This window comes from Mesitornis unicolor, unplaced genomic scaffold (assembly GCF_000695765.1).
Source record: "Mesitornis unicolor isolate BGI_N332 unplaced genomic scaffold, ASM69576v1 scaffold18850, whole genome shotgun sequence".
In the NCBI taxonomy this organism is placed as follows: Eukaryota; Metazoa; Chordata; class Aves; order Mesitornithiformes; family Mesitornithidae; genus Mesitornis; species Mesitornis unicolor.
In genome coordinates, this window is record NW_010156434.1 from 6,315 (window position 1) to 25,773 (window position 19,459).

Consider the following 19,459-nt stretch of genomic DNA (forward strand, 5'->3'; position numbering starts at 1 on the left):
GACCTGGCCCCGGTAGCGGAATCCTTCTGGCGTCACCGTCACATACTCTATCCTGTGAGGAGCACAGAATGCAGGAGCACACAAGAGATCACAGGCTGCTTCAGAGCCATACCCGCCACTGAACACTCACAGGTCACAGCCAGAACAAGCATGGCCCTGCAAACTCAGGTGATGACTGCACTGATAATGAACAGACAGACCTACCCCCAACACTTGAATTTTGTTTTCAAACAATTGCTCCAAATTACCATGCCTTTCCATACAAAAGTCTATCTAACACTGCCTACACCCATGTCATGACTGACAGAGCTGGAAGAGAAACTGGCAGCGATAAGCTGAGGGTGGTACTGGCAGTGCTCGGCCGCAGCTGCTGGGGTTGCCTCTCACTTACCTTGGTTTGCCTCGAGGCTGATATCCGAGGAGGAATTTGCCAGGTAGATCTTTACAGGCACTGATAAAGTAGGGAATAAATGTTGGCTTCTCTTTCTTGGTCTTTATGAGCAGCTCTTCCAGCTTCTAATTAGGGAGAGAGACGAACAGAAACGTTCAAGAGAGCCTGAAATCTTAGCAACACAGGGCCTACAGATATGTCCCTCCATGCTGTGGTCAGCCCTTTTTCCGCCCAGCCCCGAGGCTGGCGATCCAATAGGGACCACCAACTGCACCATTTCTGTGCAGGGCTGCTGCACAAATGTCACCAGGTCACAGAAAGCCAATACTCTCCCTTCAGTGACATTTTCTGGCAGGCACACCACACCACATCTGCTGCAGGACACCACACTCCCATGTCCTAACTCCACTGCTCTCAGACAGAATTCCCCGAGACCTACAGCTGAAAAGTGACTGCCAAGCCCCAAGCACCAAGAGGAAGAGCAGAGAACTCTGTCCAGCAACAGCTTATGGCAGACTCTAAGAGTTTAAGACCTGTCCCGAGACAAAGAGACTTATACTATGCTCCTTTATCTCCTACACAAGCTACCACAGCCTGGGGCAGGCTCACCTTCTTGTCTCCACCGTTGCAGTCCTGATAGTATTTGTGATTCAACAGGTCTCTTGCAAAAGAAGCCATTGGCTGGACATAGCGAGCAACAATTTCATCCAGGTCTTCAAATTCCTTTGAACAAACAGATTTAAAGGAGGTATTTAGGGTGCATGATGAGGAACTCTGATGGTAGCATACAGCTCTCAGTCATACATTCTGCACATCAAGGCTGGATGCTTTGAGAATAAGAACTTAAAGAGTTAAGTACTGTCTAAGAATCTGGGATCTGCAGTGGAAGGTACCCTCCAGCAGCCCGAAAGCAGCTGCAAGGACAGAAAAGCTGTACTAATCTGTTCTGCCAAAAAAAGTACTGCTTCTTCCCCACACACTCGTTCCCAGGTATGCTCTGCCAGGCTCTTACCTCTGTGTTAATCCAAAGCGTGGAGCCCAGGCTGAAGGCATTCTCCTTGCCCTCTTCTCGGACATCCACATGCTGGTAAATCCCATCGTTCACCTTCCAGGTGACAGTCAGGTGGTTCTCCCCTTTGCTACTTGGTCGAATAATCACATCCCCTTGGTCCATGGTCTCCATCATCTTCTCAGCTTGCTTGAAGCTGATGTTGTGGAATGATGGGTGAGCAATTACTCTCTTGATGTATGCTAGAGGACAAACAGGAGTGTTTAGGCTTCCAAGAGGAACTGTTTTATTTCCAAGTACATGTTTACTTGTGCTTATTCTCCTGTAGACTTGCATTATGAGGGAGAGTAAAATGAGAGACTCACTTGTCCGCTGCTGCTTTCTTTTCATGTCTTCTTCCTGTTTGTGATCTGCTGCCTCAGAGTCAAAGTCGTAGTAAGTGTCTTTAGGCAGTTTCCACTCATTGTTCTTATCCATCAAGTCCGAGGTCCTGCAGGTCAGGTCTGCACTGAACTTCTCAATGTCAATCTTCATAATCCTGCAGTGAACGGTCATTCCCACCTGCAGGAGAGGGCCAGGCAAAGCTGAGCAGGAGGTCTGGCCGATACGCCAGCCTCCCTGTGCTACAGAGCAATCTGTGCAGGGTCACGCTGCCAATGAGGAGGTACAAATCCCTTCACATACTTCAGAGTGATATAACCGCTAAGAGTGATCCTTCCATATGAACCTAAAATCAACCAATTCCTCAAGATGACTAGAATCAAAAGATATTCAAGGGAAAACAGGGAGATTTCCTCCATGTCTGCTAGCTATGCTTCCATAACACACAGCAAACTGCACATCTGGAGGCTGGGGACAATTAATTCTGCTGTTTTATGTATCTTAAACAATGGGAGCTACAAAACAGGACTTCATGATGTGCAAGAAAGCAGTTAATCTGTTCAGAAACAGAGTGGAAGACACCCAAAGGACTGTTCTAATTAAATGGGAAACAGAAAATACCACCACAAAAACTGCAATGTCTTAGTCCAGTTAACCGTGCTGAGTTAATGACTCTTTAAAGAAATGCTGAGACCTCTGATCTTACAGGATTATCCATCACCTGTATGGACTGTCAGGGGGACTCCAAAAGGGCAAAGATGTTAAACCTCTATTTTACCATGTGATAAAAATATGTGATTCTGTTTCTTTCAGAACCCCAATCCCTGTCCTGAGCATGACCAGTAACTCTGATGACCTCTACAAATGAATTGACAGAGAAGAAAAAACTCCGAGAAGAGGGAAAGTGACCCTTGCGTATCTAACAGGAGTTCTGTGAACTCTTTAGAAAGCCAGAAACAAAGGGCAGCTCTGCATTAGAATGCCTTCTGGTCTCCTAAGCCCAGACTTTAGCCAGACTACAATAAATCCTCCCGCAGTGCAACATGTTAACTGATTAACACGGTTCGCACCAGCTGCCAAGAGAGATTTGCACTGTGGGAGAAGGACACTAACCAGAACCTGAACTCACTGCTGATTTGAAGTTCTTAACTGCAAATAAGGTTTGAAAAGTCTTTTAGGGAACAGCATCATTAACCAAACTGTGAATCATTGGTACTGGCTCCAGGCTCTGCCAGCTCTCGCTATGTGAAAATCCACTGCTTTCATACCTTCACCCTTTCTTCTGGCCGCTTGACCACCTTATCACTGAGAAACTTTGTTGGGATGAAGCCAGCAACGCCGTTATCCAGACGGGTCTTCACTCCAATGGCTTGACCCGGGCAGGAACCGCTGTCAAAGTGGTTCCAAACCTTGAGCAAGGCAAAAGTAAAGTCATTCAGCACTGAAACAAAATAGCCTCCGTAGCTCACACTCAAACAAGTCTAAAAGCTGTGTCAGCAAACTGTTGCAGTCAGACGACACATGTGGAAAGGCAGGGGACAGAGGACTTCAATGAATGTGACCCAGTAACACAATCTTCCTACTTTGGTTCTGCTCAGCTTGTGGGGCTTTGCAACCAGGAAGGTCAGAACATTTTTAGACCCTGAACACAAACCTGCAGCTAGGGCTGGTTTCTAATGAACGCTATAGGCTTTTAAAGTCTCGGATTATCAAAGCTGGAATTCAGCAGTGTTTAAAAGAGACCTAAAGTACAGCTGCATTAAGCAGCAGGGAGTCAAGTTAAGTTCTTAAAATTGAGAAGGTGGCAGAACAAACTCCTGTTCTCAGTGCCACGGGCAGTTTCTCTGCGTAAAACACAATCCTAGACCACAAACAAGCCTACTTTACGCATTTGCAAAGAACAGGTCAGCTTAGCCCCAGGTCCATCTCACTCCTAGCCAAGTTCACTAAAATCCATGATGTAGCCATGAAGGACCTGTCAAATCTAAACCAAAGCAATTAGTCAAAAAAGTGGAACAGATTCTATTTGCAGCCAAAGGCCATATTCAGGTTGGGATCCTGGGGCATTGCAGACATAATCTTGGCTCTGATACCTTGTCTCCCCAAAGCCCTACAAAGCGCTCAAGCCTGCTGATAGCAGACTCCTGACACATGCAAGCCCATTAGGAGAAGCAGCCCAACCTCACTGAGTTCTGGAAAGTTATCCTGCTGACAGAAAGGACACTGCCAAAGGCCAGATTCGTCGTTTCGTATTGCCTGGTCGTAGCTTTCTCCTTGTGGCCGCCTGTGTGCTATCCCAGTCACGTTGCAGATGATCATTTTACCTGTGGTGTGATGGGAGAGGAGAAGGAAAGCATGAAAAACTGAACACCAGCTGCAGGGCTGGGCAGTTCCCTCAATCTAAGGTAGTTGTGGATGAAGGTGTTAAGAGACTACCCAAGGACTTGAAAAGATGCTTCACATACATGCAACCATAGCACTGTCCCAAAATCACCCTCACCAAGATCCTTCTGCCCCATCTTGACACATCCTAAGTCAACTTAGGATGACAGAAACAAAGGATGCAAACAGGGATGCTATACCTATATAAAAAGTCTCTGGAGTTTCTTTGGTCAGCATATTGAAGACCTCTTCTGTGTTTGGAGAACGGTAGGGGGTCCTCAGGTCCTTGTACCTGCAGCTCAGTTCAGCTCGAATGTCATATAAAGTGATGTGCTTGTCACCGTAGCCCTGTGGGGTATTCAAAGGTTAAAGCCATGAGCAGCAGGAAGGAGGTGCGTAGGGAATCTAGCATAAGTTATGAAAGAATACAAGGAACTTATCAATCAGGAAATTTAAAAAAAGAGGAAGGCACAGGGTACCAAACTGTGAAACTCAGTCACAGAATGTTGAGGTCAAGACTATCAATACATTCAGAAACAAAGATAATTTCAGGGAGAACGGCTTAAACGATCTAATTACTGACTCCTGACTCCTTCCTCCCACTGCCCCAAGTGTACTTTCTGTAAGCATTTATTGCATGCCTCTGTCAGACACTGAATACTCTTCATGGCTGTTTATACATTTTACAATGGCAACAGCTAAACGTTCATCTCCTAAAATAGATAAGGGTCATCAGCTATAAAACATAAGAAACTGAGCTGGACAGCAGAGCTCCCCCTCTGTTTTTCAGCACCACAAACCCCCAGCACACCTGTCTTTCCAGTTCTTCAGCAAAGGCATCGAGATCCAGGTCTTTCAGACGCTCGGGGTTTTCTAAGATCTCCTCCAGAGCTCCTGCAGGATTAGCGTCCTCTGCAGACTCATCGTATTCTAAGGCATCCACTGCCATTTTTCTTGCCCATTCATAGGTTTCAGGATGGACCCTAGACCCATCTAGGACTTCAATGTAGGAATCAGTACTGAAACAAAACGAAAGCAATGTACAGATAAGGATTCTGCAGGGTTCCAAAGTCACCTCCTGCAGCTCAGTAACAAACCACACTGTTGAGAGCCACTATTGACCTCAGTGGAACAAACTGTCTTAAAAAGGGCACAAATTTTTCATTGCTAAATCAGCTACACTTAGCCCCCTGCATCTCTGGGACTTGTATCCTGCAAGAACCAGGGACCGAGCAGGGTTGGATCACTCAGTGTAAGGATTCAGCCAGGTGTCCTTTCTCAGATTGCTTTTCAAAGGCAAAAAAGGATCCTGTGCCAGCCCTGGAGAAGGAGTATTTCCAAGTGCCTCTTCTGTGCAAAGGGTCAGTTAGAGATTTAGAAACTACGTTACTGCTGTCCTCCAAAAGCACATCTCTCGTTTCATTACCAGTAACCTAATGGTCTACAAACTTCCCAGTATTGCTACTAGTTTAAGAGGAAACTGAATTGCCAAGTTATGTCTCAAGTCTGAAACTTTAGAAAAATAAAATCCTGATGGTAGGAGTAGGTAAAAACTAAGCAAAACTGCACACGTGTTACTGACGGACACACGTGATGGCTATGTGAGGGAACAACTGGTTTTAGTTTAGTTCCTCTTGACCACAAAGGCCCTTTCAAACCATAGCAAGCTATATAATTAATGTTCTGCAGCTCACATTGCTGTGCGAGTTTAGCTGCCCTTAAGAATCAGATTAATAACCAGCAATACATGAACTTGGCCAGAGATCAAGAGGGGCCACACACAAACTCCTGGGAACATGGACTCCACAGAACAAGAGTGCTTCAGACTGTCACTCATGCTAGCTCCGTATCTCGTATCACATTGAGCACAACCCGGTACCCACCTATCGCCCAGCGACGCTGTGTCAATTTTGATGAAGCCAGCGCAGTTGATAAACACCTTGGGTCCCATGTGACACATCGTAACCAGCTGGGTCCTGTTCTCCAGACGTGTGTTGTTTTGTTTTAAGATCTGGAGAGAGAGAGGTAAGAGTATAAACCTTGCTATTCAAACACAAGGGTTCTCCAGGAAAAGCAGAGGACTCACTGGACACTGCAGTGTTCAAAGCATCTGACATAAGCCTATCACAACTCATACATTGGTGCTCTCTGCCTGTGTCTCAACACTGTATGACAGGAGATGACTCCACATGGAGCAGCTCCAACTCTCAGGAAAAGCGTTGGCTTTTTGCCTTGTGTTTTCTACAGTACAGAGCAATCTTGATACTGCAACAGTGGATCTGTTCCTGTGGGCTCAGGAGCTGCCTAGGATTGACGGATCTGCTGAGCTGCTTGGGTCTATCAGGGATGTAAGTCCACGCACAGCTCCGGGGTTAGGCGCAGTGAGATAACACATACTAAAACACACGTCAACAGAGCTGTCAGCTGCATCTGGCACACAGGACCCAGACTTGGCTCGTAACAGCACTGCCATCAGGCCAACTCGCACATTCTTGGTGATGTACAGTTTTTGTAGGCAGGAACAGAAGCCTCCTTACCTTCAGAAGATGAGTGCCTTTGCGTGGTCCCAGGCCACACACGTACTGCAGCAAAGCCTGGCTGTGAGGGTGAGCAATCGCCCGATTGACATCCACTCCCACCTCATTCACACGGTTGATGAATTCGCAGTAGAGAGCATTCAGCAGTTCCTCCTTCACCACGTGCTCCTGACAGAAAGGAGAGCTGTTAGCCTCGCAAGGAGATGCATGCAACGCTTTGCCATAAGCAAGCTGAGCCAAACACAACAGATTGGATCTCAGGAGCTGCGCTGCACCTCAGAGTTACCCCTGAAAACAGCCTAAAGGCAGGAAGCAGATGTACTAAAGGAGGCAAAAAAACCTGGTGCTGTGTAGCCTGAATATGGCATAGAACAGGCAGAACTTGCACCAGATCGACTTGGAATACTTTTATTTGACAGCAAACTGTCCCAGGCCTCTCAAGCCACTTTCTCTTGCAGAGAAGAATCTCACAAAGTAAAGTTACCTGCAGAGGGTGGAGTTTGAGGCAGAGAATATCCTCGTCGGAGCTGCAGACCTGGGCAAACTCTATGAGGGGATCCTGAATGCGGCGAGCAAGGGAGACGGCTTGACGCAGCAGAGGTGGGTAATCCCGGAACTCATTCTGCAGGAGGCCAGAGGAAAAAACCCTAATGGTGTTTTTGCACTTTGTAGCACAAGCAGCAGAGACACAGCAGACAGCGACTGGGACAAAGGAAGCATTTGGTGCTCAGGCCAAAGAGAGCTGAGGTCAAAGGCTCCCAGCAACTCTGCTGCAAAGCCTTTAGGAATAAAATTTATTTACGAATAAAACAACTCCATCCCCTCAGCCGAGCAAGATGCATTCCAGACTACATCGATATCTACTTTGTACATCTGCTGGCGCTGATCTCTTCAGGGAAGCCTAAATAAGACGTTCTGCCTTGATCCAAAGAGCAGTACATCAGTGACTAGATGGATCACATGAGGCAGCAGGTCAGCACAACAAACGGAGGATGAGACAGCACGAATGAGTGACAGACTGAAGGATAGCTGGAATAAGAGAAGGTTCACCTCAGACTTCTTGCTGTTCATGTAGAGGATGGCCAGTTCATTGTCCACCAGCTCCACTCCAATAGAGGACAGCTGCTGCCCTTGATCCAGCTCATGAACAATTCTCTTTACATCCTCCATCAGCATCTGAGCATCCCTAGGGAGAGACAGCCAAGGGGATTGAGGGGGGAGCACAAAGCTGGGTCCTGGAGTCACTCAGGGAGATAACACCAACGGGTTACCTTTACCTCACACCACAGACAGAAACAGCGAAATGTGTACATGCACCAGAAAAGGACTGCAAAGAGACTGGTAACTGGAAGGAACACAAAGACTGACCTGTTCTCGCCTGCAATTGTCACCACGTGAGGCTTCTTGTTCAGGAGGAATTTTTTCAAGGTTTCAATATCCTGAGCCTGGAAAAGAAAGCGAGACGGTCAGAGCAGGAAAGCTAGAGGGTTTCTGTACTGAGCTAACTACCAGCCCTGGCTAATTTCACAGGGTAAATCCTCCCCCACTGCCACCCTAATCTGCCACCATGACATGAACATGGCTTTTCCACACACTGGCCTCACAGCTCCTGACCACTCTAACGACAAACATAAAAGCTCAGAAGAAGCAAGCCTGATGGCATCACGCTCCAGTGTTACAAGGAAATCAGTGCAAGCAGGGGATGGAAGTCAAAAGCCTGACCCAAGCTCCAGTAGGTCCCACAGACTCTCACCACGTGAACAGGGAAAAGGGAGAAAATTTCCGTAGCTGAGGCTACAGAAGCTCACAAACTCCCAGCCAGCAGAACTCAGGAATAGCAAGGCCTTGCCACTCCTTGTCAGAGGAGCAGAGGAGATGAACTGGAATCTAACTGCAAGCAACTGTTCTGCCAGAATAATTACAGGGTGGGAAAAAGGCAGTAGTTTTGCACGCAAGCGTGACAAAGCCTGAGCTTTCTTCAGACTATTTCCAGCTCACAGTGGATTGTACTGTACCAAAACCAACGTGCAGACATTCATCTTGCCAACTGCTGTGCCAAGGCTCACCTTCTTTTCTCTCTCTTCTTCACGCCAGGCGTTCCTTCTCTTCGTGAAATGCGGCAATCGAAGGAAGTCTGTAACCTCGCCCTCTCCATTAACAAGGGCACAAAACACGGGGTGGTCCCTGCGAAACAGAGGTCACTCAGACACGGAAGACTGCTAAAGCTGTACATGGATCCAGAGGCAATTCCCCTTCTCCTACCTGGCTGAAGAAAATGCAATGCCTAGCACCCGAATCCCTTTCCCTTGGTTTTCATCCATGAAATCATCATCTTCCTCCACTTGCTGATCAGGACGGTATGAAGCTACTTTTAGCCAGTTGTACAGCTTCCGGCTGCAAGCCTGAGAGAACAGAGAAGGGGAGAGAAAAATGAGAAAATCCAGGTTTTTCTGAGCTCTGCAGGTGCTTTGGCATAGCCCTTCTCCAGCAGATCATGGACTGCCCAAGGCAGCAAGACAGTACGTTCTGTCAGGGCTGGGACCAGCTCTCTAGAACCACGGACCCCATCTTCCCTCCCACTGATATCTGCTTTTTGCTTCAACCTTGGGAAAGAACCAGACTCAGACCCCGCCTGCTTCTTCCTCCTTCCCAAGAGCCTGTGTATGGCCTGTCAGCAGCTCTCCTCAGCACACTGCAGGACTTTCAGCATTTGTAACCCAGCTCTGATTCAAACCCACCCACCCCCTGTCTCACCTTGAGGACATACTCTTTGGCCTCCACCAACAGCTTGTTCTTCAACTCTTTAGCCATCTGCACGTAGAGGAACTGGTTGAGGGAACGCTCGATGGCCATCGTACGCTGCCGATTCCACTCCTGCACCTGGTGGCTGAACTCATCCCGATAATAGAACTGCTTGATTTCCTCAAAGTATGTCTGGTCGCTACCATAACTGTAAGAAATGAGAAGGGGAGATACAGAAGGGCTTCAAACACCTGCACTGACAGCACCACTCTCAGATTCCTGCACTGAGAAGGAACCAAGGAGTCACACAGTGAGGGTGGTTGGGAAACAAGCATAATGTTTTCTAAAAATCCCAAAGGCTTCAGAGTTTGCCTTCAAATAAATAAACCAGACATCTTCTAAAGTTTTCAATAAGATTAACTAAAAAAGCAAGACCCTGAGAGGCCACTTGGCTTTAAGGTGCAGGAAGTCACCACGCCAAGGCTTCCAGGAGCAGTTTGGGTTACACAGGAGCTCTAACAGCACAGAATAATGAGCTCTGCCAAGGCACAGATGGCGCAGCCAGTGAGGACTCACCCCTCCACTCCTTTCATGTCAATGCTGATATCTATAGTGAGCAGTGCTTCCTCCTCTGCCAGGCTCATTTTCAGGAACTGGTCATCTCGCAGCTCCTTCACAGGCTTGTTCTTCAAGTATTTAAAGGAATAGGCATAGTGGGCTTCATCAATATCCTGGGAGAGAGGAGACAGTCAGCATGCATGCACGGCATTCAGGAAGAAAGACCCTTCTGTATACTGTAGCAGACAATGGTTTTTGTTCAATACTCCCTCACCCCTATGCCTGCCAGTCTGCATTTCCTTCCCCAGCAGGACACAGTGAATTTCATTCCCAGACCCAGAGAAACAGAGACTGTTCCAATAACTGAAGGCAACATCTCAACAGCAAGAATCAGCTCTGATGAAATGCTGAGACTTAAAATACAGCATGCTGCTGAGCTGGCCTCTGCAACAGCCCAGCTCACATGCTGCTCCGAGATTTATTCAGAGCTGCCACTGACATGGGAGAAGTTCTCAGACACAAAAATGAGCATTTGTATGCTATTTAGATCCTTCCCTGAATTGACCCACACAGTCAGAGCTCCCTTCCTTACCTTCTTCCCCTTTTTGGTTGGTGAAATGTTGATTTTAGCTCTTTCTTGGAAAGTCTGTCTCAGGACCTGTCTGACCAAAGGCTCCCTGGCTATCTGCAAAGCCACCATGTACCGGGCTCCTTCCAGCACAGTTTCAGGGCTTGGGAACTGACTGAAAACAAGAAGACAGTATCAAAGTTTAGGACTTGAAAATGCTCCCAGATCCCCTCCCCTGCATCACATCTGCAGGACCTCCATGAAGGTGTCCTCTGCCACTGACCTACACACATAATCCTTGGCCAGCTCCAGGGGCTCTGCAGGGAACTGCTCCGTCTCGTGCCGCTGGTAACTGTCTCGGAGATTCTCTCCAAACTGCTCAGGTGTCAGACCAAACTTCTTAGCCAGGCCATCTGGGGAAAAAAACCCCACAAAAATGATGAGGACAAAGGTACAAAGCTTACGCTGAGCAAAACTACCCGTCCTCCTTGTACAGATAAGCCACACCACCCCGAAGAGCACGCGGGCTAGGCCACTGCAAGCTAAGCAGGACGGAGCACAGCCCTTACCCAGCCCAGCTGTCTGACAGATGGTGTACATGTCCCGACGGGAAGCCTGCTTCAGCTCAGGCCCTTTCTGCTCATCATCTTCTGCATCCTCTCCTTCACCTGGGGGAAGGACATGTTTAGCAAGTCCTCTTTACAGAGGCATCCAGACTGCTGCAGCATGTCAGAAACACAATAAAGCTACCACATAACCTACATTCTTAGAGTCCCTAAATTCCACAAACACATCTCTAAGGTCACAGTAGCCTTAAAATTATGCAAAATTAGAAAAAAAAACCTTGAAAATGCTACCTTCACTTCAGTTTCATTCTTTTGCAGTTCTAATAGCAGTAACTCTGGGTTGCACATTTAAAACACATGTCAAGGTGACTGATTCTTGCTTTGGCCCCTGCCATGAGGGGTGGTATTTAGTCCATCAGAAAAGCAGCACCTTGTGTGGCAAGCTAAGAATTTTCAGAGATGCCTGGAAGACCTGGGACTAACTTCAGATAAAAATAAAACAGCAGAGATGCTCTGTGCAAACACATGAGCTTTTCAACAAACTTTCTCACTAGTCTTTTGAACCAGGATTTTCAACCAGCCCACAATTAGGAGACTATCAAATCTGAGGACAAACCTTCCTCCTCTTCACCATCCTCTCGGATACGCTTTTGCTTCTTTCGAGCAGCCTTGGCAGCGTTCTGCATCTTGGGGATGTCTCGCCCATAGTACAGCAGGAAGTGATTATACACGTCCTTCAGCTCGTCCATGGACTGCACATCCTTCAGCCTACGGCATGCAAAGCCAGCATGTTACACCCTGCGCGCAGCTGAGCTGTGGTTAGAGCACTCCAGGAACCTGCTCTGGTACAGGCCAGGCAGGAGGAGCACTTGGGCTCGTCTTCTAAAAGAGTTTTAAATATTCTCATTGCTGGCTTTGTGGGGAGGCTAAAGTAAATGCACTGCAGAGAGCACACAGAGAGCTTGTGCTGTTTGGGCAAGTTAACAGACATTAAGTAGTTTTCAAATTACTATAAGAAAGTCATGGCACCATACCTCTCCATGTCAGTAGTATCCAGGGCCCTTATTCCATCTGCCAAGGGCTTGTCTGGGTCAGCAGAGATTTGTTCGTACTGATAGGCTTGCATCTTCTCAAACAGACGTGTCAGGTTCTGCTTGCGGATCTTCAGCTGGGTCCACTATTATGAGAACAAAGACTTGCAGTGAAATGCACCATAGCTGTGTGCCACATTAGTCTCCTCCCTTTCCAAACATGGCCTCCCAGGATCTTGGGATATTTGTCATATAAAAATAATAATCAAAGTCTTCATCCACAGCCAAGCCCAGATGTGACACATGTGGCAAGTCTCACCTCAGAGCTAGGCCATATTAACAGAAAAAAAAAATATCAAGGCTTGGATCTACCTGATAGTAGAGAAGGAACCTGCACTCCTTGCAGGAAGGATCGCTACTAAAAAGGAACTCTGTGAAGGGGAAGGACTGTTTTGAACCCTCTTTTGTCAGATAACCCTTTACATGATAGCAAACATGCAAAAAAAAAATTCACGAGTAAAAATAACACACAAGGTCTCCACAGCCAAAAAGAAATCTGCTCTAGGTATCAGACTAGGTGGGAAGACGTGTTAAATATAATATAATAGGCAGTGAAAACACTCCTCACCTTCTCATCCCATTGCCAGACCCTCCACAGGTCATTGATGTGCAGCTCTGGCTCCACGTACTCCTTTCTGTAGAAGGCGATGAATGGGACCTGGGTCAGAAATGAGACTTATTACCATCAAACAGGAGACTGGGCTGCTCCTGGCAGCCAGGAGTCCAGAGAGCACTTCTGTTCCACATGGGGCAGCAACGTGGGAGATGTACCAAGTCATACCCCAGCTCTTAAGACCATTCCACCAAAGAATATACCACATAGACCAAAAAGCTTCTGCAACATCAGCCAACATCTCGGGGAATGGGTTGAATGGACTAAGCAAGGCTCAAGAGACTGCAATTCCTCCACCCCATTTAGCATCAACTTGTCCAGGATCAGTGAAACACAATAAAAGCCCCATCAAACAGGCCTCAAATCCTGCATTGCTACAGCTCACATAAGATGAGCTGCTCTTTTCAATAAAGCATCATGTTGTCACAGGAGAGGCAACAAGGTAAGGTACCTCAGCCTCTTCTAGTCTGCTTCCCTAAGCACCTCCAGCACCTCCTGTTAATCCTGCCTGGATAAGGAGACAGCAGCTCAGACCTTATCTTGGCAATGATTGTTGTGAGGTACCTCGAAATGTTGATTTCTCATGAAATTCAGGGCTTCTTTAATCTTCTGGATGGTGCTGGGTCCCTTGCGGCTGAAGCTGCTGCTGGCTTGTCCGCGGTCGAGGTAGTCAGAACTTTCCTAAAAGGAGAAGCACATTGTGTTGGTCATTGTTGTGAGCTGACCCCCAAAAGATCAGTCCAGGTTAAGGCTGGAACACAGTGGTCTATTTTGTTAGCTCAGAAGGCAGGCTTAGGTATGTGCTCTGATTTTAGACCACAGAAAAACATCATAGCCATGACTGGCTTAAAGGAAAACAGAGAAGCAGAATTCAGCCAAGGTAACTGATGGTTGAAAGCAGATCATGGCTAATACTAGTTCAGCCCTAAGTGCACAGTGGCTCAGAGATATTTTAATCATTCTTGGCATTCTTGCAACTTCCCTGTTCCTTTTTGCCGTTTTATGAACGTGAAAATGAAGACATGTGCATGTCAAATGACCTGCTCAAAACTAGAAAGAAATGTATATTTAGCACTACATTTCTCTCAGCAGACTCCTGGAATAACATCTCCAGGCTGGAAATCTGCAGCACTTTCAAGTCCTCTTAGGACAGAAGTCCCAGGCATAGTCCTTCACCTGCAAGGAGATGGTGGGTGTTGCAAATGCATTCCTATAAATCCAGTCAGCTTCTTCCTCCAGCTCATCATCTTCAGCACCCTTCACCGGGATGGATCGCAACTGTGAACAGACAACGGGATGAGCAGAAGCACGTGCAACACCAGGGCTCACACTACCGTGATTTCGAGAGGCCTGGAAACTATTGTTTCGAGCTGCAGGTCACTTATGGGGTCTCAGTACCTCCCACACCCACAGGGCTTTACTAAGGATAGTGCTTCAACATCTGCGTTTTCTGAGCACATAAAAAAGCTGCACCAGTTTTACACTAGGTAAAGGGAGCTAACAATTCCACCAAAGGCTTGTGGAAAGGCTTGCAATGGTGTGGAGTCTTCTGTGATAACCAAGTCAGGGTACCCCCACTTCATACCAGACTCCCAAACCTCTGCAGCTACATCCTCTGTTCCAATTTATCTGCACCTCTTCTAGCCTTGTTACCACTTTTCTTGCTGCAGCCATAGAATAACAGAAGATAAAGCAGCTCCAAACTCTCTCTGGGCATTTAGTCCCAGCCAATTCCCTTTCAGGAAGCCTGCTCTAATCATCACTGACATCCGTGAAGACGACAAAATGTGTGAACAGGCCACACACGGCCAGAAGACATTACACACAACATTCACTTGTGCTGTGCACACTGGCATGGGAAAAATCATCCTCCTGAAAAACTGGCAGCTTCAGACACCCCATTTTACAAAGGAGGGTAACAAGCCTCTCTGCAGAATTACATTAACATACACTAAAAGGAGATTGAAGTGCATGGATCATTCAGGGAAAACCTGAATACAGGGTAAAATTAAGCCGAAAATATGAGATACCAGACTGATTCCTAGGAATCACAAATAGCACAAATAGGACTTCACGTTGAGAGTGGTGTAAGTCCCAATTACCTGGATTAAAGTGAGTTACAAAAACAGCTTGTACAGTTACATCAACAGTTACACGTTGGCTGGTACATAGGCAGGCTAGAAAACCCTGGCAGATCTTCTCTGGCACTGCAGCTTCACTCTCACTATCCAGAAATGCAACTCATGGCATGACTAACAGCATCCTTCGTGAAGGACACCTCAGCAGAGCACAAGCCCTGCACCACTCCCAGGAGCGCAACACTGGCACCCACTGGCCAAAGACAGACCATGACCAGTGCTAAAACCAGGCTTACACAGCTACAACAGTTCACTACGTCACTGATAGTTTGAACGCAGTTTTCGCCTTCACATTTGAGAGTTGGGATCTTCAAAGAGGGGAAAAAGATGCCAAAATCCAGCCAGCAGCCAGGTGAGAAAGCTGGCCTGCAGGTCTCATGCCTGCTGTACTCAGTGGGAGCTGAAATGCTTTCTGCCTGCACACTGGCACTCTCTTCCCTCACCACAGCTACAGCAGTTCACTACATCACTGATATGTTTGAACGCAGTTTTCGCCTACACGTTTGAGAGTTGGGATCTTCAAAGAGGGGAAAAAGATGCCAAAATCCAGCCAGCAGCCAGGTGAGAAAGCTGGCCTGCAGGTCTCATGCCTGCTGTACTCAGTGGGAGCTGAAATGCTTTCTGCCTGCACACTGGCACTCTCTTCCCTCACCTGGAACCTTTCCGGCATGTCTGTCATGCGGATCTCGTTGTCCTGGTCCGTCAGGTGACTGCTCTCCAGCTCACTAGGCTCGTACATCTCAAAGATGCTACGCCGACTGACACGCTTCTTGGCAGTCTTTTTGGGTCGTACACGAGTTTCTCCTTCAGCTTCCTCATCCTCATACTCGTATTCCTCCTCCATCTCCTCGTCGTACTCATTGTACTTCTCAAACTCATCATAGTCAAAGTCCACACCAAAGATTTCCTGGGCTTCCTGCAAAGCACTGGAAGGCAAAAAACTATCACTCAGCCCCGTGGTGCAGTTCACAGAACATCTCTCCACCCACACAGAGGAAGCTAAAGCACCCAAGTCTAAGCTTTAGTTTTGCACCAAGGCTAAAAAATCACGGATATGTACATAATTCTCTGAGCTTTACATGCAAATATTTCTCTTAAGGGACTGGTTTTGGCATCCCCATAAAAAAATAAGAGAAAGGAAAGAGTCAGACATTTAAGAAATCAAAGGCTAAAAGGTACATGTTTAAATTTACCAGGTTCCTTTGGGGAAAGAAACCAGCAGCATCTAACCACAAGCTGAATCACACTGCAGTTGCAAGAATAAAGTAAGCTGAGTGCTGTTTTTGAGGCTCCAGGCCAATTTCCAATCAATACTTACGCATCTGTGTACCCAGGAAGCTTCTTTCGCCATTTTGGCTTCTTCAGAGGTTGTCCATCATCATCCACAATGAAGTCATCGATGTCTAGACACAGAGAAGCAATTCAGTGGTCATGACACTCACATATTCAACTGATACCTCTGAAAAAGCTGAGCTCAGCCAGTGCAGCTATGAGCCTTCATCACAGATACAGGCTGGCTGTCACTCTGCCCAGCTACCCACAGCATCTCCTACACCAGCCTTGGGCATTCCAGGAGCCTGAACCACAATTACAAGCCAGAAACAACTTCCAGACACAGGCAAAGTCATCTGCAATTATCTGCAGCTCAGTGCACTGAAAAGGCAGTCAAAAAAGGCCTTGGTGCTTTCTTGAAACTCTTTCAGTATGGTACTAGCAGTGGTGATGGGCTGATGCTGAAGAGAAGTAGGGCAGGCTACTAGGTACTAAACAGTGCCTTGACTTCCTGCCTTTGAAGCATTTTCGTTTTGGAGGCAGCTTAGAGGAGATGTTCAACACCTCGACACATGTAACGTGCTTCTGGACAAAGTAGTTTAGACAAACTAAACTTGCCACCCAGAAATATTTAATTCTAAAAATGGTATTAATCAGACCAGCAAGAGCTTTGCCATGACAGGGCTACAGCCTTTGGTTTCTTACAGCTCTGAGAAAGTCTTAACTTGGTTCCTGCACTTTAATCCTAGGACAAACTTTGGATGTAATAGACCATCCATACTCACCAGATTCATCTTCCTCCTCCTCCTCTTCCTCTTCGGGTGGAGCAACAGGAGCTTCAACAGCTTCCCCTCCCTCCTCTCCTTCACCATCTTGAAAGATTTCTTCAGCAATGGCTTCTTTCTCATGCTCTTCCTTTCCATAATCTTCTTCTTCGTCATCCTCATCATCGGACATTTTTCGTACACGCCTGAATTTTTGCTGCAAGCAGAAAGACTTGTTAGTGCACATAATTCCTGGCACGGACACTCAGGGTCAGTGTGGTCTCTGCCAGACCAGAACTGTGCTTCCTCTGCGGGCACCTGAGAGGGAGCAGGATGGAGCCCAGCACAGCAGAGACACAGGGGAGAAGAGCCATCCCCTTGGAGCCATGCTGCAGGTGCTCACTGGGCACAGCGTGTACACGGCATAACTGCCTGACGAGGACTGCACCACGTCCAAGCCTGTGTCACCTGCACGCTGTCACCACCAGTGTTAGTGTGGCTCGATGTGCCTCTAGCGAGTGTTACAGATGGAGCTTCAGAGCCCGTAAGAGCTTGCACTGACTTTAAGGTTAGCACTACGCAGGAGAAAGTTATTGTAAGATGGGCTCCTCTGAGACTGGATTGCAGAGGTGGGAAGGGAGGAGTACAGCAGATATTTGGAACAAGTAGAAAGTGTTTTGCAAACTCTAGGGGCTAGCTTCCAGTTGCCTGGGCAGGGAGAGATCAGATCCTGCTTCCTTCAAGCACTCAGCTCTCTCTCCCCAAGAGGGCAGGAGCAGATGGGAGGCACCACTTGCTCGCTTCAGGTAGGAGCCCACCCCTCCTTCGTGCTAACACGCACCGCACCATTAACATGGGAACACAACTCACCCTTTTGACTTTAACACCCAAGTTCTCTTCAATGAGGTCAAAATCATCATCCTCCAGGCGGTCGTCAAAAGCTAAGAGAAGAAAGCAGAGACGAGTTAGACTCTTCCTTAACTAAATTTAGGAAGGGATCACCCAGTGAGCAGGGTATAGCGTCCCTAGACCATGCAGGGCAGCATGAGAGCATTACGCAGTGGCCCACTGTGAACAATCATCATAAAACCTACTGCGCTTTCTCTTTTTGTGGCCAACATCGTCCTCGGAGTCTCCAGAATCACTGGCTTCTTCCTCCTCTTCCTCTTCCTCATCATCATCATCATTAATGAATCCTTTCAGGTTCCCCTGCTCATCTTGATCATCGAGATTCTCCTCCTCCTCTTCCTCATCTGGGGTGGAGAGTAGCAAGTGTCAGACATTTACTCAAGGATTATCTTTCAGGACTCCTTCTCGGCTCTGTGTAAACAGCATTTCCCTTCGCACCATCCACACAGAGTTTTAACTGAACACTTTTACTGACACAGAACCCAGCCAGCTGCTTGCACCAGAAACCCACTTCTCGTCTCGTGGTCTTGTGCTCTATCTGCAGAGGGAAGAGGTGGAGTCTTCACACTGGGAGAATTCCTCTGCTTTTACTGTTTACTGTCAAATTGTTTGGCTGCAAGTCCCACAAGGATGAAGCAGTGTATTTTCTATTTCCAAATATAAAAACCACCTAGGCACTTTGAGGCACTTAAACAGCTGAGATTATCGACTACAGATGGCCACGCTATTATAGCAGTTATTGCTCCATCTGCAGAGTCACGGGATGTAAAATAAAGCAGCGAGGCACGCCGACAACTCAGCAAACAGAACAGACAGGCAGACTCACCATCCTCATCTTCCTCTACAAACTTCTTGGTTACTCTGGGGACAACCTCTCCGTCCTGGTTGTACTCCTCCTCGGACTCCTCTGCTTCACTTTCTACGAAGTCAGACATGGCTGCAGCGTCTCACACACGGCTCCACAGGAACTGGGGAAAGAGGAGACATCCATCGCATCAGCTGAGCAAGCAAAACACAAACACTTCCCCCTACCGGGTTTTGGAGAGAAGACAGCTAAGGCAAGAGGGTTACAAGCTATCTATCAAGGCCCTGAATTACCCAGTGGCCACCTTGCCTGGACATCCCTGTCACCAGAGATTAGGCAAACGAAGCCAGCAGCCAAGTGCTGCCAGCTTCTGTTAAACCCTGTCTCAGCGAGCAGGACAGGACCCATCACAGCAGTGTTCGTTACACAGTGAGCTCCCGGCTGTGGCTGAAACGCTGCACGCAGGCAAAGCCCTCCATCCCCTCCATCCCCTCCCACACAGCCAGGCGAAGCAACCCCACGCTGCCACCGACGCTGCACGGCGTTAGGCACACAGTCCAACCAATTAGGATCTTAATATGATTAATCCTCACTCAGTTAATGAAGCCAGGGTGACCCTGAAAAGGGCCTTGATGGACTCGTGCTCCCAGGCTGTTAGCAAGGCTCTGGGGAGCCTCGGGGAGTAAACAGGAGAGAAGTGTGGGGGATGCTGCAGTGTTGGGGCTGCCGACTG

The 19,459-nt window shown here is 47.6% G+C and overlaps 1 protein-coding gene across 1 annotated transcript in view; it reads right to left on the reverse strand.

Moving 5' to 3' along the window:
* The window catches only part of SUPT6H (suppressor of Ty 6 homolog (S. cerevisiae)), a 21,146-nt gene extending 2,290 nt beyond the window's left edge, over positions 1-18,856 (reverse strand). The window contains 32 exon segments of the mRNA XM_010192029.1: positions 1-52; positions 392-516; positions 1,001-1,114; positions 1,404-1,642; positions 1,766-1,961; positions 3,050-3,190; positions 3,963-4,105; positions 4,364-4,511; positions 4,975-5,182; positions 6,047-6,174; positions 6,701-6,868; positions 7,185-7,322; positions 7,751-7,886; positions 8,069-8,145; positions 8,767-8,884; positions 8,963-9,102; positions 9,455-9,650; positions 10,019-10,173; positions 10,593-10,743; positions 10,852-10,981; positions 11,138-11,236; positions 11,751-11,902; positions 12,169-12,311; positions 12,794-12,883; positions 13,403-13,519; positions 14,015-14,116; positions 15,629-15,902; positions 16,295-16,379; positions 17,034-17,229; positions 17,883-17,953; positions 18,107-18,265; positions 18,748-18,856. The exon segment at positions 1-52 is cut by the window's left edge and continues 9 nt beyond it. Coding sequence (XP_010190331.1) covers positions 1-52; positions 392-516; positions 1,001-1,114; positions 1,404-1,642; positions 1,766-1,961; positions 3,050-3,190; positions 3,963-4,105; positions 4,364-4,511; positions 4,975-5,182; positions 6,047-6,174; positions 6,701-6,868; positions 7,185-7,322; positions 7,751-7,886; positions 8,069-8,145; positions 8,767-8,884; positions 8,963-9,102; positions 9,455-9,650; positions 10,019-10,173; positions 10,593-10,743; positions 10,852-10,981; positions 11,138-11,236; positions 11,751-11,902; positions 12,169-12,311; positions 12,794-12,883; positions 13,403-13,519; positions 14,015-14,116; positions 15,629-15,902; positions 16,295-16,379; positions 17,034-17,229; positions 17,883-17,953; positions 18,107-18,265; positions 18,748-18,856 — 4,500 coding nt within the window.
* Between the last annotated feature and the right edge of the window lie 603 nt (positions 18,857-19,459).